The sequence below is a fragment of the Magnolia sinica genome, chromosome 1 (genome assembly GCF_029962835.1).
Source record: "Magnolia sinica isolate HGM2019 chromosome 1, MsV1, whole genome shotgun sequence".
In the NCBI taxonomy this organism is placed as follows: domain Eukaryota; kingdom Viridiplantae; phylum Streptophyta; class Magnoliopsida; order Magnoliales; family Magnoliaceae; genus Magnolia; species Magnolia sinica.
Genome location: NC_080573.1, coordinates 65,145,248 through 65,163,294, shown reverse-complemented (window position 1 = coordinate 65,163,294; position 18,047 = coordinate 65,145,248). Strand labels below are relative to the sequence as shown.

Below are 18,047 nucleotides of genomic sequence, written 5' to 3'. Positions count from 1 at the left end.
CAAAGAGATAGAAAAGAAGAAAAACGCAAAATTTTTATTCATAAACTTCACTGAGAATACCTACATGGGGTTGCTTATTTATAAGAAAACCCTAAACCCCAAAAGACAATTTTACCCTTGCGCCATGTGCGCACACTAATACTTAAAGCTGAAGTAAATAAAATAATAACTAATCTAAGCAATCAAAGTCGTTCATGATGTTTCTAATAATGAGAATAGTCAAAACTCAAAATCCTAGATCATCTAAGGTAGTGGGCCACGATCGTGAGATCCAATGGTAGAATCTATATGATGATCGGGTCCACTCCAATGCTCCATAACGCAACTCCTAACCGTAAGGCCCTCCAAAGATGTCGTCGTCGATCCAAATCGAAATTGGGGCCCGCCTCCTCCTCGAATATGTGCGTAGGGTGAGGGGTGTGCGCATGATGTCCCCATCATAAGTCTACTATAAAGTCTATAACCAAGAAACTAAATCAAGGAAACTACTATAAAAATTTAGACAATTACTAAAATAATAATAATAATAACAAAATAAAATTGATCATATTACTCAAAGCAAACCCTATGAACATCAAAAGAATAAGTTACATGAAAATAGCATCTTCCAAGCACAGTTGTAGTAAAGTAGATATTCCTAAACAACCCTCAACAATGAAACAAACTTGCCAACACAGGTTTATGCCTATTGTAGATCTCAAGGTGTAAAAAGTCAAAACCCTTCAATACAAAAGTAGAAAACAAAACTCGTGGAAATATCCGAGGGAGGAATCATCCAGGTTTAGTCAATCTTCATAGTCACTATGCTTCTCTATATTAGCCATCATGCTTAAGGAAACCCAGGTTAGGCAGCAGCAATCATCTAAGTCCAATATGGTGAAACTTGAGAAGAATATTGCAAGATTACAAGTTTGTACCAGTTTAAAACTCATGCCTTCAAATTTCTTAAGATGTATGACGTATGAAAAATCATGACAAAGAATAAGCATTCAATAAGGTGCCTACAATAACAATGAGGTCGATAATTCTTATTTTCCAATATGGTGAAATTTGAGAAGAATGTTACATGATTGTGAAGTCAAAATACTGGTTTAGAACTTGTTCCTCGAAAGTTCCTAAAATCTATGACTTGAGAAAAATCATGATGAATTATTTTTTGTATGGTTGTACCAATGAATGGCATGAAAATTTTATCACATTCCAAAGGACAAGATGGTGAAACTTGAGAAAAATATCACATTATTATAAAGTTTTTGCTCCTGTAAAACTTGCACCTTGAAATTTCGTAAAATGATCGACTTAAGAAACATCATGACAGCGCTTAAGTATTGTAGTTGGGTCGCGGGTGCCTCCAATAACAATGAGAATTCAAAGTACAGTTTTAAAACTTGTTCCTAGAAAGTTCTTCAAATGTAGCTCTTAAGGAAAATCATAATGAGAGTTGTCTGAACAATTTATCACATCTCAAAGGGCAAATGCAAACAAAAACAAATGTCCATACATCTTCTCTATAAATAATGAGAACAGGTTTGGATGATTTTGACCACACAATTAGTTCTTAGTAGAGGCCCCAACTATTTGAAAGGGCATAGGAGGGATTTCCAATACAGTTATATAGATAAGGGTATTTGGGACATTTTAAAGATAAGAGTCATCAACCAAGGCCATTTTTTGTCATTTTAAAAGGCTAGAGCACATACTTTTTCTCTCTACAAGCTCTCTCTTCCTACCTCTTTTCATGTGCAGCACAAGTGCCACAACCCTAGTGTATGTATAAGATATATAACCATTGTCTTTGCTAGCTAATCAAGTTGAACACAAATTTTGTCTAGTTGGAGACAACTATAATTTGATTAAAAAAGGAAGAAAACAACTACACCTATTAACACTTCAAATGAAAACTATTCAACAAAAATAAATAAATATATACTCAACATGTTGCTTATCTCATACACATGTATAGCCCAAGGCACCATATATGACTCGGAACGTGCCAACATGGCATACATGTGGAACATCTGAACCGTTAATCAGGCAGACTGCACCATTTGCATGCGCTGGCCCCAAAATCAGGCCAGTCCACTCAGTTGCAACAGACTACAAAACCATCAAAATAACAGCTTAAAACTTTATTTACATGTCCAGTTATTTAGTACATTATGGCCCACCATACGAGTGGACCAGCCTGATTTTCACACCAAGGCATCTAATACATTATGGCCCACCATATGAGTGGACCAGCCTGATTTTCACACCAAGGCATCTAATCTGTAGGGTCCACCAGATCAACACTTATGGGCGTGGGCTATGCATATGCCTAGAATTAGCAAACCTCTATGCACTAAGCTTCTTAATCCATTAAATTGTCATTCATAATTAAAAGAATTGGATAAATGTGTAGCATGGCACACACCTCATCCTTGAGCTCCGTATACAAAATCTCTCCATCCACATTACCACACACAGATTGTGAAAAATTCTTTTCCGCATCCTTGGGCAGAGAAGTGTTCTCTTTAAGAGAAAACACCATAATAATCAGCCATGACCTGATAAATATTCTTTATGGAAACAAAATATGAAATGTAAAAATTTCAATATTGGTATAGATTTCTATGCCTTTGACCAAGAAAATGGAACACACTGGACAAGATGTGAACTATTCATCATGTGGATCCTATTTATGGAAGTTCCATACTTCAGGACTGAACAGATCATATTATCGTAACCATCCAATCAACTGGTTGACACAAAAGGACAAAAGAAGTATCAGCCTGTATCCAAAGGGCAAAATTCCTCCAATGAAACAATTAAGCAAGAGCAGTAACTGGTTAGAAGGATCCTGCTACTAAGGTTAAGATCACATCCACTTCTGCCACATTATACTTTTGGATAAGTTGGGAACATGGAAAATCCTGGAAATGAATCAGTTTCCACAGAAAACCAACTTTTCCTCCATTTGAGAAGAAATAGTTCGCCTTGGAAATGATTTGCATTTCCCAGCTTTTCCTCAAAAATTATGGACATTCATTTCCCTCGGAAAAGAAACTATATCAATTTCCAAGGCAGAGAAGACATAGGGTGACTATTTGAGGTGACCGTATGTGAAGTCCATGTAAAACACCCAAAACAAACAATAGAAAGAAAATTGGAATCCATGGTTTTCCATTTCCTGAAGATTCCAGGTTACTTTTCCGTATCAACTCTCTAGTTTTCCTCCATCCAAACACCTCCTAGCAGACAGAATATACCCTATCCATCATACATGGTCAAATATGCCAACTCTATCTCCCACCATCATGGCTTCCAAAAATGGTTATGTAATGGTAATGGTGGGGACCATTGCATGTTATAGAAAAAATGGCATAACGATAACAACGGTGGCTGCTACGGCCACTGTTACCGCTATTGAATATCTTGCCTACAGTCACGGACAGTGATTGGGAATCCAACATGTATTTCCTAGACAAGACAATGGTGATAATTCACGACCATTTTCATAGCTGTTGTGTTTCATCCACTACATTTGACATACATGCACATCAATCCAAACTACAGTTATGAGAAGCATGAAGCAAAGTGGCATTCAAGTGTGAGAGCATGAAAGCATCTATTTCAAATTTAGCAGGTATAAATGACTAGAAAGCAGGAGAGGGAATCTAAGTCCAAATTGTGTTTTGAAGAGAGAACAGCACCTAGTTAGAAGGATCCTAGAAGTAAGATCTAGATCATCCAAGCCTCACAGCCCATTAAGGACGGAAAGTACCCAAAAATCACATAGGTTGCATGACCCTACCAATCCGAATGGTAGCTACAAAGTGGACATGTGAAAATAACATGATTTCCAATTTGAAAGAGCAAGATAAATGTTTGGGACCACTGCAAATTTCTAGCTATGGTCCATCTGCAATGGACCCCATGACTAAGACCATTAGGATTTCAATACATGCATGCCAAGTGTAGAGACATCACAACTTAGAATATCATGACCAAGCTACGAGAATTACCTTCACGTGAAAGCAAAGATGCAAGTCGGTTGTCTGATACCAAAGGTTCCTGCCCAACAACAAAATTAACAGAATCTCGCTTACACAATTTCAAAATTGAAATAATATTGAAGCTTTCACATAAATCAATTAAGAGAAAAGCTAAGCCCATGATGGCCTAAACCCTCAAATCAAGCTTCTTTGGATTTTGGATTTGTAAACAATCCATGTTGTGTCCTATTGAGCACAAGGTTCAAAGTATCATCCAAAACTGGTATGTATCACCTAATGGTGTGTCCCACCTGAGTTATGGATCAAGTTGATTGTTGAGGCATCCCACTTTCAATATGGGGTGCATTTAATGCACGGTTTAGATGCCGCATGCACATTACACTAAGGTCCATACACAATTGACCATCACACCTAAGACCCCTAAGATCACATGGTGTGGCCCACCTAGCGCATGATATCCATTCCATCCTTCAGGGCAGACCCTTCAATGTAGGCCATGTGGCCAAAAATCAGCCTAATAAAAAAACCTCAAGTTGGCCCATGTGGGATATGACAAGGAACAATTGGGAGAGGATCCCAACCAATAAAACGCTCCAGATTGTTTGTGGAGCCCACCGTAATGTGTATATGCCATCCAACCCATTCATCAAACACCCGCACCAGGATGAAGGGGCATGCAAAAATGGGGTCATTCCAAGATTTTGTGGGCCACACCAATATGCATACCTATACATATAGGTAAGATCCCAATCCAATCCAATCAACTCTATTGTAAGATATGGAAGAGATGACATCTTTGAGCCCCAGCATGATGTTTACATGACATACATTCCATCCATCATGTTTGCATCTCAAGATCACGTTGAAGCCCAAAAATTAGCCCGATTGGCACTTAGTTGGGCCATACCAAAGGGAAAAGTGAAAAACCATGCTAAAACCTCTATATGGCCCATCTTAGTTTCAAAATGGCCTTTTTTTTTGTCTCCCATCATCAAATGGTGGGCACATATACACAACATGGTGGGCCCCAAGAAAAAGTTTGGAGGTTTTATTGGTTGGTTGTCGCCTCCCAACTATTCCTTATTGGGTGGTCCACTTGAGTTTTTGATCAAGATGATTTTTGGCTTCATGGCCTAAATCCAAGGGCGCACATCGTGGATAGGGTATATCTAATGCACCATTAAGGTGGAGCCAACAAAAGTCATCTCGACCTTTACTTACGATAAAGTCGTCTCAATGGGATCATTACACATGCACACACAAATACATACATATATATGTTTGTATATGTGTGTGCGTGTGTCTATATATATATATATAGATATATATATATATATATATATATATATATATATATATATATATATATATATATATGTTGTTTATTATTCATATATACATATGTACATAAAACGTATGTACGGTTTACATACACATAGGAAGAAATGGTCTGCTACGAGCTATGCCATTGTATACCTCATGTGCGCACCGATCGGCCAAATAAGATGGGTCCATGATGTGTAGTTTAAATCCACTCTGACCATCAGATGTATCATCCCATTAGGGCTAGAGCCAAAAAATAAGGCAATTTGTGATTTAGGTGGGTTGCACTAAGGGAAACAATTGGGAGCAAACACCCACTCTTGATTTCACCTGACCCACCTATATTGCAAAATGGCGTGATTTTATTTTTTACTTTTTTGCCCTGGCATAACATGGGAGAACTATTTCAATTGTTGTGGCCCACCTAAATCATAGATCCAACTAAATTTTGAGCTTTAGGCTTAACAATGAGTGAAGCACCAGATGGCCAAAGTGGTTTTCACATACGCAACACAATGGGCCCTGTACAAAATCAATTGTGAGGATCCTCCTCCCAACTGTTTTAGTTAGTGTGTCCCACCTAAATCATAGATCTGGCTGAATTTCAAGCCTTGGGCCTAACACTGAGTGATGCACCAAATGATCAAAGTGGATTTCACATGCACAACACGGTGAGCCCTATACAAAATCAAGGGCAGGCATCCTTGTCCCAACTATTTCCATTGGTGTGGCCCACCTAAATCATAGATTCATCTGATTTTTTGGCACTAAACCTAACATGCAATGACACACCAGATGGTCGAAATGGAATTCATATTAACATCATAGTAGGGTAAGAAGGTCGACCATTCCTATTTGCTCACACAGAATGTTTCCTTTGGCACAGCTTGCAGGAAAAACCCTCTCTCTCTCTCTCTCTCTCTCTCTCTCTCTCTCTCTCTCTCTCTCTCTCTCTCTCTCTCTCTCTCTCTCTCTCTCTCTATATATATATATATATATATATATATATATATATATATTGAGAGAATCACAATCTCAAACTATTTGGACAAGTGTTATTGTCCAACTAGTACATGATGGCCTACGAGTCATCCATGTATGACATCCAACAATCCTGTACCATGAAGACTGCCTAGCAGAAAATCTACTCATCAAAAGGTCTCAAATGTACTTTGCACTATATTGGTGACTATCCATCATTTTCTATGGTGCAGCCACATTGTGAGTGGATAGTCTGATTTCTTTTCTTGCATCAAGTGTCCTTCATTGTGGAGCCAAGCTTTTGGACAAGTTGGATGACGTACACACTTAATCAAATGAAGAATTTTATCCAATTGGTGTGATTTTTGCAAGGTCACTTATGAAATGAGCTCTTGACCTAACGGATACTTCATATTGATTGGTTGGATTGTTCAAGGGTCCTGGGGTAAACAATGTAAACAACACCACCTGATCCTTCTTAGGTTGTGTTTGGTTGCACCAAATATCTTGAAATGTTATTAAATTTCATGATTAATCAGTCCAATTTGGTGTAGAATATCATGTAATTCGTGCAACCAATCACAACCTTGATTAAAAATCTAGTAGCATGTAGCTTACGCCTCACACTTCAGACGAGTGAACGTTATGCTACATAGTACTTGATGATGCAAACCCAAAAGGGAAAGCAGATAAATCAATAAGAAAAGAAAGAGATTGCGGGAAAAGACCCACCAATCCTCTGGTCGAATGCTAGAGATCACAAATGCAAGATTGTGAGCCAGCTCAACAATCCTTTATTCTTGATTATTCTTGAAGTAGAGACCCCGAAGCTACTGTTGAGAAAATAAGAAAATTTCATAAAGAGAATATTTATCAACTTGTCTTATTCTATATGACCTATTTATAATCAAACTTATCAACTTGTCTTATTCCACAGGCCCTATTTATAATCAAATTTTGAAATTTGTAATAAAGGCTATGGAATCTAAAAATCTATAAAAATAGGAAAGCACGTAAATAACAAAACATTCTAATTAAGAAAATGCCTAAAATAAGAAGATACTTAGATAAGAAAATATTTAAAATTATTTCATGCCTAAAATAAAGATACGAAAGAAAGAGGAAATTTCTTAATCTAGAGATTTGAAAGAAAAGGAAAGTGGTGATGGGCTAAAAAAGGAAGGTGGCCCTTTTCTTGTACACACGTGGAGCATACACATGTGGGATGTGGGACGATTGCATCAATTCACCCCGGCTTGAAAAAACTCGACTCTGTCGAGTTAACGGCAATGTACTCCTCATAGAGTTCTAGGTTGGTCGGCCCTTCCATTTGACAAGAAACTTCTGATACCCCCCTTGGCGTGTGGAAACTATCTAATCATCCAACATGTCTTCAATGATTTCTTTGAGCTCGCGTGGTACCTCAAGTATTTGGATAGCATGTTCTTGCGTGCTCTTGTTTGCGTGATGTCCGAGATAAACTGTAAGGTCTTCCACATTAAAAATGGGGTGATCTTCATTTCATGTGGCAGCTCGATTAAGTATGCATTATCACCTAGCTTCTTCAAAATGTGGTAAGGACTTGCCTTTATAGAGTGGAGCTTTGTATAAGAGCCTGCTGGAAACCACTCAGACTTAAGTCGCACCATGACTCTTATCTCCTTCTTGGAATTGTGCAAAGTGTTGTCGAACATCTGCATATCCCTTGTAACTTTCATTACTAAGGATGATCTTTCGCCTAACTTCTTCATGTATTTCCTTAACATGCTATGCAAAAACTTCGGCATCCTGGCCCGATCGAGTTACACTAGTAAGTGGGACTAAATCGATAGGTTGTCGCGATCGCATTCCAATCTCAATTTTGAAATGAGTCTCGTAGTGCGGTTCGTATAATTGTTATAAGCGAACTCAACTTGTGGTAACACGATGTCCCATGAGCTGATATGATCACCAACCAGACATCAAAGTAGATTCCCAAGGTCACAGTTTACGACTTCAATTTGCCCATTTGTTTGAAAGAATGATAAGCACTTCAGAATTTCAACTTAGTTCCCATCTTAGACCACAAGGTGCGCCAGAAGAATAAACTTGGCGCCACAATCGGATACAATAGTTTTTGGGAACACCATGTAGACGAACCACCTCTTTAAAGAAAACATTAGCGATGTGCATGGCGTCCGATGTCTTCTTACAAGGAACAAAATGAGTCATCTTCGAAAACCTATCAACCACAACATAAATAGAGTCATAGCCATGCTAAGTCATAGGTAATTCCAAGACAAAATCCATATTGATGTCTTCCCATGGAGCATCTGGCATAGGTAAAGGCGTATAAAGACCAGTATTTTGTTTGCTACATTTACCCAGCTGACACGCTCGACATTGACAAACAACGATCCCAATGTCTTTCTTCAAACCTAGCCAGTAGAAACGGTCCCCGACCAGGGTTGTCGTTTTATCGATACCAAAGTGACCACCTAGGCCACCTAAATGAAGCTCACACAAGGAACTCTTAGTAATACACAACCTCATATCAAAGAATAAGTACCATCGTGCAAGCTATACCTTGGGTACTCGATGCCTGCACCGGAAATGAGTGTTGAAAATACCTTCCCAAAATCATCATCTATGGCATAACCCCATTTAAGTTCTTCAAACTCAACAATGAAAACTAATAAGGTAGACAACGGGTGTGATTTTTGGCTGAGGGCATCCGTTGCCTTATTTTGAATATCAGGGCGATGTTTTAGGTTGAATGTGAACTCTTGAAGATAAGCACTCCATTTAGAATGCCTAACGCTCAACTTCTTCTAAGAATTCAAGTAACATAATCCCTCGTGATCAGAATAGAGCATAAACTCTCGATGAATGAGGTAATGACGCCAATGCTTTAGAGCTTGTACAATAGCATAAAACTCCACATTGTATGTAAAATACTTCTTTCGTGCCTCATTGAGTTTCTCACTGAAAAAGGCCACCGGATGTCCTTCCTGGCTAAGGACACCTCCTATGCCTACGTGCGATGCATCACACACAACTTTGAACACTTTTTCAAAATCATGAAGTCTAAAAAAGCATTTGTCATTTTATGCTTGATTTCTTGAAATGCATTTGTTGCTGCTTTAGTCCACTCAAATGGATTGGACTTCATACATTTAGTAATTGGCACCATGATGGAACTAAAGTTCCGAATAAACCTTCGATAAAATGTCGCACGCACATGAAAACTGTGAACCTCATAAATGTTTATGGGAATAGACCATTCAACAATGGCCCTTATCTTTTCTGAATCAACCTCCACGCCCTCTATTGAAACAATGAACCCCAGAAAGACCACGCTAGAACTCATGAAGGTACACTTCTTCAAATTGATGTAGAGTTTCTCATGGAATAGTACTCTCATCACTTGGCAAAGATGGTCCAGATGATCTTCTCATGAACAGTTATAGATGAGGATATCATCGAAGCATACGACAACAAACTTACTAATAAATGGTCGTGGAATTTGCATCATCACCCTCATGAATATGCTAGGTGTGTTCATCAAGCCTAAGGGCATAACTAGCCATTCATACAATCCATTATTTATCTTGAAAGCAGTTTTCCATTCATCTCCACGACGAATTCTTATCTGGTGGTACCTGATTCGCAAATCAATCTTCGAAAAAAATTGTAGCATTCGCCAACATGTCCAGCATGTCATCTAGGCGCAGAATGGGAAAGCGGTACTTTATTGTTATCTTGTTGATAGCGCGACTATCAACACATATTCGTCAGCTACCATCCTTCTTTGGTGTCAGCAATGCTGGCACAGCACACAAGTTGAGGCTATCACGAATGAACCCCTTTATTAACAATTCTTCCACCTATCGACGAAGCTCTACATGCTTTGTCGAGTTCATTCGATATGCTGAAAGATTTGGTAATGACACTTAAGGTACCAAATTAATTGCATGTCGAATGTTGCGCATGGGTGGAAGCTCACTTGGTAGTTCATCAAGGACCAAATCCTGAAATTGGGATAGAATGTTCAGAATCTCAGGTGGTTGAATAACAACATTATCAATTGGATCAGTCTTGCAGGGCATCCTGCCAAAGCATACATGATTTCAAGTTCACGACTCTTCTTCACAAATTGGGCCATACTCAACACTATGGAAGCCGACTTTGCCTCTTCAAATCCATCACCCTTCATGGGGTTAAGAGTAATGGACTTTCCTTTGTATATAAAGTTGTATGTGTTCTTGCGACCCTTGTGAGTTACATCCCTGTCGTTTATCCACGGGCAGCCCAGTAATATACATGTGACCTTAATTGGAATGGTGTCACACCAAAAGCGATTCTTCATAACAACCCAGAGAGAAGTTGACTAAGCACATATTAGCCACAGGGATGAATGTGTCATTCACCCACACAATCTTGTATGGCTTCGGATGCATTTGAAGTTTCAATTTCAATTGTCCACCGTGCTTTGTGAGACCACGCTCATGCCGCTACCTCCATCAATAATGACCTTGACAACCTTTCCACCACACGATACTTGCGTATGGAAAATATTGGTTCGCAATCAATCTTCTTGGGCCTCATCTGGTGCTGTCAAAATCCTTCTAACCACCAATGATAACTTGTTTTCATTTAGGCCATCGAGGCCTTCCACAAGTTCATGCTCATCATCTTTTGAATCATTTGTGTGTTCATCTTCCACTTAATCTGCAATGAAGTCTTTTATCTCGCAAAATTGGAGATTGAGAGAGGGATGCTCAGTCGCGTAATGTCCACGACCACCACACTTAGGGCCCGTTTGGCCGAGTGGAGGATTGAATGGTACTAGGGTGGATGGCATGGATTTCTAGGTAATGATGGTGTTGTCAGTGGATTGTCTTGAGATTCATAGGATTGCTCTATCCCTGGATATCTAAATCCAGTCTGTTTGGCACGCCCGGCCAATCCAGGATTAAACCTTCCAATCCCTCAAACCAAACACGTCCCAGGCAAATTTGAACGGATTAGGGTGGATTGGATGGGATTTAAAGGTAATGATGGTGTTGTCAGTGGATTGTCTTAAGATCCATGGGATTGGGATCAGATCACCGACTCTGTTTGGCACACCCGGCCAATCCTGGGATTTAACTTCCAATCCTTCCAACACCATCCAATCCCTTCCAATTCGACCGGCCAAACGGGCCCTTAAAACAATTGTTGGTCGACCTCTCTTGCGTTACCGCAACAAACTTTCCCTTTGTATCACCGTTTCAAGGAAAAGGATTAGAAACGAATTGGCAAAGTTATGACCAATTTTGTAATCTTGAATTAAGTTAGTGCAGGGCGCGAATGGTTGTGGGCGCAAAGTGGAGCCACTAGTAGTGGGAAAGGTGGATGCATAGCCCTCGCCTTGAGGGTTACCGCACCTTATCACCAACTTTTGTTCCTACACTTTTCGGGCCATTTGATATGCCTCGTCTACGCTGTTGAGCCAAACAGTTCCCAACTATCTTTGAATCTCGAACCGTAGCCCATTATAATAACGTGCCACTTGTTGTCTTCTAGTTTCTGTTAAGCGGCACCGAATAACTAAGTCATAATAACATTGTGTGTACTCCTCCACAGTCAGATTGTCCTGTCGAAACGTGAGGAGCTCTTAAAAAGAGGTCATCTCGTAATTTAGCGACAGAAATCTTCACTTCATTATTGCTTTCATTTCCTCCTAATTGGTTATAGGAGGAAGGCCACACCGTTGTAGATCTTCTTTGATGGCGTACCACCAGCCTTGAGTTGCACCTTTAAGTTTCAAGTTAGCAAAACGCAACTTGACAACTTCTTCCATTTTGTACCAACAAAAATATCTCTCCAATGACTTTTGCCAGTCATTGAACACTTTGGGATCCAAATTACCATTATAATTTAGAATATCAATCTTGACATGCTTGGCGGGATTCGAAGTGCGAATATTCCTTCCTCCTTCGGGATAAATGGGATGATCTCGTCAGATGTTGTTCATCCCTTTGGCTCTCGGTTGCACATAGCGATGTTGTTATTACGCACAGCGATGTTTTGTGATCAAATCGACCACTTGTTGCAAGGTTGTGACAATTTCATCTTAAGGTTGTGTATCCATCTTAGGATTATAAATCGTCCTCTTCTAATGTGACGCATAAGACAACAGGCTTTCACAAGGCATGCAAGGAAAAAAAAAATCTTCTTCTTCTTTTTTTTTTTTTTTTAAATTTTTTTTTGTAAGGAAAGAGAGGAAGGGCAAGGAATTGATATGTTGGAACGAGATTAGGATGTGGTAGGGTTGGAAGAGTTTTTTTTTGTACGGTTAGGGTTTGGTGATTTTGAGATAGGAAAAAAAAAATGAAAGAAAAGAATATGAAAGATGATGGATGGATGAAGGGGAAAGATGAAAGGTTAGATTGAGATGAAAAAAAATTATATTCTTCTAGTTTTCCCAAGAGTAGAACTTGCTCTAATACCAATTTGATGCAAACCCGAAAAGGAAAGCAAATAAATCAATAAGAAAAAAAAAAAAAAAAAAAAAAAAGATTGTGAAAAAAGACCCAACAATCCTCTAGCCAAATGCCAGAGATCACAAATGCAAGGCTGTGAGCAAGCTCAACAGTCCTCTAACCTTGAACTTGAGACCACTCCCCCTCCCTTCGACAACTACAGTTGAAAAAATATGAGAATTTCATAAAGAAAATGTTAATCAACTTGTCTTATTCCATAGGCCATAGGCCATATTTATAATCAAAGCTTACAATCTTTAATAAAGGCAATGGAATCTAAAAATCAGCAAAAATTGGAAAGCACCTAAATAACAAAGCATTATAATTAAGAAAATGCCTAAAATATGAAGATACTTACGTAAATGTATTTGTCAATTACATATGTCAAGTCCAGATGAGCCCCGTGGATAATCAAAAGAAGACTTGAAGACTTGCAAAAACCAAGTGCAAATAAAGGTATGATAGGTGTGCCATGATACTACACCTCAACAACTCAAAAATGCCTCAAAACCTTATAGGAAAACCTTAAGAACCTATCTTCCAAAGTCCAAAGATGGAATGGATGAAAGGACTGAAATTCAGGCATGTTTGGTCGCACCAAACCTACATTTGGTCCCACCGAAGTGAGCCATAACAAGACAACAAGCATATTGGTTGATTCGGCTGCAACCGAATGTCAAATTTGGTCTGATTGAATGCACCTTCACATTCAGTCCCACCGAAATGAGCCACAACATGACAGCAAGCAGACTAGCGAGTTTGGCTACAACCAAATGTCAAATTCAGTCTCACCAAAGACACTTTTGGTCCCACCGAAGGCAACGCTTGGTGCCACCAAACTTCACAAAAACAAGACAGATAGCAGATAATCAAATTCGACTACAGACAAACTTCAATTCGGTCCGACCGACAACTAGCCGTTTTTTACCATTTTTCACCCATTTCAATCATTTTATAAATCTGATTCTTTGGCATCAAAACCCAAGGGTAAGAAATAGATAGAGCTTTGTAAGAGTGTAATTCCCTAGCTAAAATACCCTCCTCCCAAACTCTTTTCCCTCATGAAGTTCATCATTCAATCCTTGTGATCAAGCACATTTATTGAGCATTTAAAGCTCAGATTAAAATATGAACTTCAACATTCATTAATGCCCTAGCACTCATCTTTAATGGCAAATCTTTTGTGCGAAAGGGCATTGAATGCTAGTCTTTGGGAATCCTAACCTTATCCTTAAAAGATCCATCATCTTAAGTTAGGATTCACATGCCCTTCGTTCGTACATCGGCACTAGAAAAAGCACATCTATTTCAAGATTGCAGTTCAAGGGAGATGAAGAAGATGCTTTCTTGATTGAGGAAGCTCTTCAACAAGGCACTTCAACGGGGCTCATCTACTTTAAGTAAGAAAATTATCTTTGAGTCCATTTTGTCTGAAAACCGATTCTTTTGTATAATTAGGTTTTAGAATTTGACCAACCAAACTCGCCAAGTCCATACATACGTTTGTCGTCCTTGTGTAGGACGTCTTAATTGAGTTTGAGATCCAAACTCTCTAAGACCTTTTATAGGCCACTGACGGATGTAAAACGTAAAGACCTTGTATAGGCTGTAAAGGTTTATGGTAAACCTGATTTAAAACCATTTTTATAGTAAAATCCGATACACTCTAGGAGGGAGTGAGTCAGTCTAGAGTGGAGTAAGCACGTAGCCGAACAACTATGCATAGTGTGCAATAGGCTAAATGATTTTTCCTTATAGTTATTTTACCTTACTAAATGATGTAGATACCTATTCTTACTGTAGAAAACATGTTTAATAAAATGCACACATGATGTTTGACTATTATTCTACTTTAGTCTGAGCTAATTTGATATATAAAATGACTAAAATAAGAAAAATACTAAGACAAGAAAATATTTAAAATTATTCGCTGTTTAAAATAAAGATATGAAAGAGGGAGAAAATTTCATAATCTAAAGATTTAAAAGAAAAGGAAAGTGGTGATGGGCTAAAAAAGGAAGGTGGTCCTTTTCTTGTACACACATGCGAAGCATGCACATGTGGGATGTGGGACGATTGCATCACTTGATTTATATTTATATATATATGTGTGTGTGTGTGTGTGTGTGTGTGTGTGTGTGGGAAAAGGTTTTATGTAGTCGAGCTCATGGGAACTTTGATGCAGGACATGAAAATTAAATATGATATGCGAGATTTCAGGCTTAAGATCACGTTAGTTCAGAAACAATTATACAAATTCCACATCCCACATGACAATCCAAATCATTCAATTAAGGGAAATCTATGCGGGTCCAGGCCTACACATGATAGGGCTGCATCAATAAAAATTATGAACCAAACGATACTAAAAAATAAGAAATAATCATCCATACATGCATATTAATCAGTCTCTAATCCAAGGGATTCACCAATTTCAAATCAAGGAACCCTAGGGCGAGGGGCATAAAATTGGATATTTGAGTAATTTAGGGTTAGGTTTAGGGATTTTGGGTGAAAGCGGAGTGAAAGAGAGGAGAGAGACGAACCAGAGAAGTACCGCACGCGTGGACAACAACAATGGCCCAGACGCACATGCGTGTGATCTCGGTCGCACGTGTGTTGGGCCCACTATTCAGAAAAAGGCCACCTTGGCCTTAATCGGCCCGTGATGGACTCTAAAACCCTCAAATCTCAGCTTGATCCAATATACGGTTTGTGCATGGTGCTTCGCCAAAGTTTCAACCTTCCTATAGGGCTAGATTCTGAAATTCTGTTGTGGGGAGGAGGATTGTTGCAATAGATGATTGATTCGAAGTGTAGATAATGGGGTGAGATGAGAAGAAGGGATGATAGAATATGGGTGGTAGAGATGGCGATGGATGGGGGCAAATCGGGATAGATGTGGCTTCGCACCACGGTAGTTAACCCTTCGATGAAGGGAAGGCTTTGCACCCAATTAGGCTTTACAACTCAGATAGTAGGAAAACGCGGAATTTTTATTAATCTTCAATGAATGAAAAAAGCTACAAGGGGTGCCTATTTATAAGAAAACCCTATACCCCAAAACTTGCGCCACGTGCGCAACCTATTACTTGGCGATGAAGTAAACTAAAATAAAAATCAAACAAAGAAATCTAAAGCGTTCACAATGTTCTAAATAATAACAATAAGCAAAACCTAAAATATGAAATCAATCCGACGAGTGAGCCAGGATCATGAGATCCCATTATGGGCTTTTCTTGACTATCAGGCCCACCTTTTTTAACCAAAACTTCGTCTTCTAGCTAGGAGGCCCTCCCTGGGCGTCGTCATCGAGCCAGATCGATGGTGGGGCCCTCCTGCGTACGTACGTGCGTAGAGGGGGTGGTGTGCGTGCGCGTGTGCGCATGATGTCCCCATCAAACTTCCCATGAGGTTGAGCTATGTGGGCCCCACCATGATGTGTGTCGAACACATCTACCGCATCAGTCAAATGCACCATTCCATGGTGGGCATAGGGCTTAAAAATCAAGTCAATCCATGACTTGTGTAGGACACACCACATACAAAAGTTGATGGGGGTTACCCTCCATTAAAACATTCATAATCATTTGTTGGGCCCACCGAGATGTGGTTCACAAATCCGACCCATCCATTATGTGTGTCCCACTTGGATGAGGGGTCAGGCTAAGTTTCAGTTGCATCTATATATATATATATATATATATATATATATATATATATATATATATATATCTCACATGTAGTTGACTCCATTAGGACCACTTGGACGATCCAATCGACAATCAGGACCGTCCACGAGGTCCAACATACATTTCTGAGGCTACCATGCAAATTGCACCCCATGCATTACAATGGTAGGTGATCCTAGCCACTGATTGGAGGATTCCATTATGATTGGAGGTTGGAGACGTGTTAAATGGATATAAATCTTCTAATTGACTGAGGTCACAGACTGGCCAGCGCAAGAACTCAACCTAGTTTGTCAAATCCTGTTGAATTCTTGTCTAGGCTGATGAATCAAGGAATGTGGCTTGTCTTGGGTCTCATCTTAGTCGATGGTTTGACCATCTGAAGGTAAAATCAGAAATGAAAGAGGAAAGAAATTGTCTATAGCTAGATGTACATGCATTTGTATATAGGTCATCAGAAATTTGAATAAAGCGGACGAACCCTGATTTTGGAAGAAGTGGCAACGGAAACAAGATGAGGCTGCGGCCCATCCCCCTCTTTGACACGGAAACATCCAAAGAAGCAGCCCATGCTCCAAGCGATCTTCAAGGAACAACTCCAAATTCTGCCCCGGCCGTAGCGAATTTATCAAAATTTCATGGCATTGCCAAATCAATCATGGATAAACCCTAATTTCAATCCGATCCGAACGAATCACGAAACCCTTCTTTCCTATATAGGGTTTGGAAAAGAGAGAAATGGAGAAATACAAGGAGAGGGAATGTGAGAGAGAGAGAGAGAGATTGAGGGAGAAATAATCTACAAGTACGGACAAGGGGAGGGGGGAGGGGGGAAGGGAGAGGAGCGGGATTTTCGTTCTCGTTGCTGCTGTTGAATTTTGGTAGGGTTTTGGGGTTTTGAAATTTAAATTTTGTTAAGAGGGAGCGCGACTTGGCTACGACGCCGGAACCAGCGACGTCGGTGGGGCCCTGACGGCGGGGCCCATCTCGACACATCTATTGTATATCCACGCCGCCCGTCCGTTTTTCAGATCATTTTAGGGCATGAACCCACAAATGGATCAGACACAAGTTTCAGGTGGACCACACCACAGGAAACAGTGTTCGTTAAAAGCGCACCATTAAAACTAACATGTAGTTTCTCCCGGAAGCGGATTGCGTGTGCCACACACCACCGACCTCAGTGATGTGTTGACGTCACCAAGTTCGTGGGCCCTACCATGATGTATATATTATATCCACACCGTCCATCTATCTTTAGAAATTATTTTATTCATGGTCTCTAAAATGTGTCAGATCCAAAGTTCAAGTGGGTCACACCGACCACACCATTGTGTCATGCGAGCATAGTCAAAATAATGGTTCTAACACGATGGACGAGGTGGATTTTACAAATACAGCATGGGAAGCCTCCCAGGGCTTTAGTGTTTTGTGTGCTATAGGACATAGCTGTTTTGTGTGCTATAGGACATAGCTGTTGTAGACGATTCCAGTCCATCAGGAACATGCTTGACAAGCTAAGCGTGGATTAGGTGCAATGTGTAATGGTC

At 39.6% G+C, this 18,047-nt stretch overlaps 1 protein-coding gene across 2 annotated transcripts in view; it reads right to left on the bottom strand.

Moving 5' to 3' along the window:
• The window catches only part of LOC131250715 (protein JASON-like), a 47,362-nt gene extending 29,874 nt beyond the window's left edge, over positions 1 to 17,488 (bottom strand). The window contains exons 1-3 of one of the 2 annotated variants that reach the window (XM_058250997.1): positions 16,979 to 17,488; positions 4,005 to 4,053; positions 2,414 to 2,511 (exon numbers count right to left, since the gene is read on the bottom strand). In XM_058250997.1, the coding sequence (XP_058106980.1) occupies positions 2,414 to 2,511; positions 4,005 to 4,053; positions 16,979 to 17,068 (237 nt within the window). In that variant the 5' untranslated portion in view covers positions 17,069 to 17,488. The remainder of the gene's footprint in view (positions 1 to 2,413; positions 2,512 to 4,004; positions 4,054 to 16,978) is intronic. The other variant, XM_058251004.1, reaches the window with a different exon arrangement.
• Between the last annotated feature and the right edge of the window lie 559 nt (positions 17,489 to 18,047).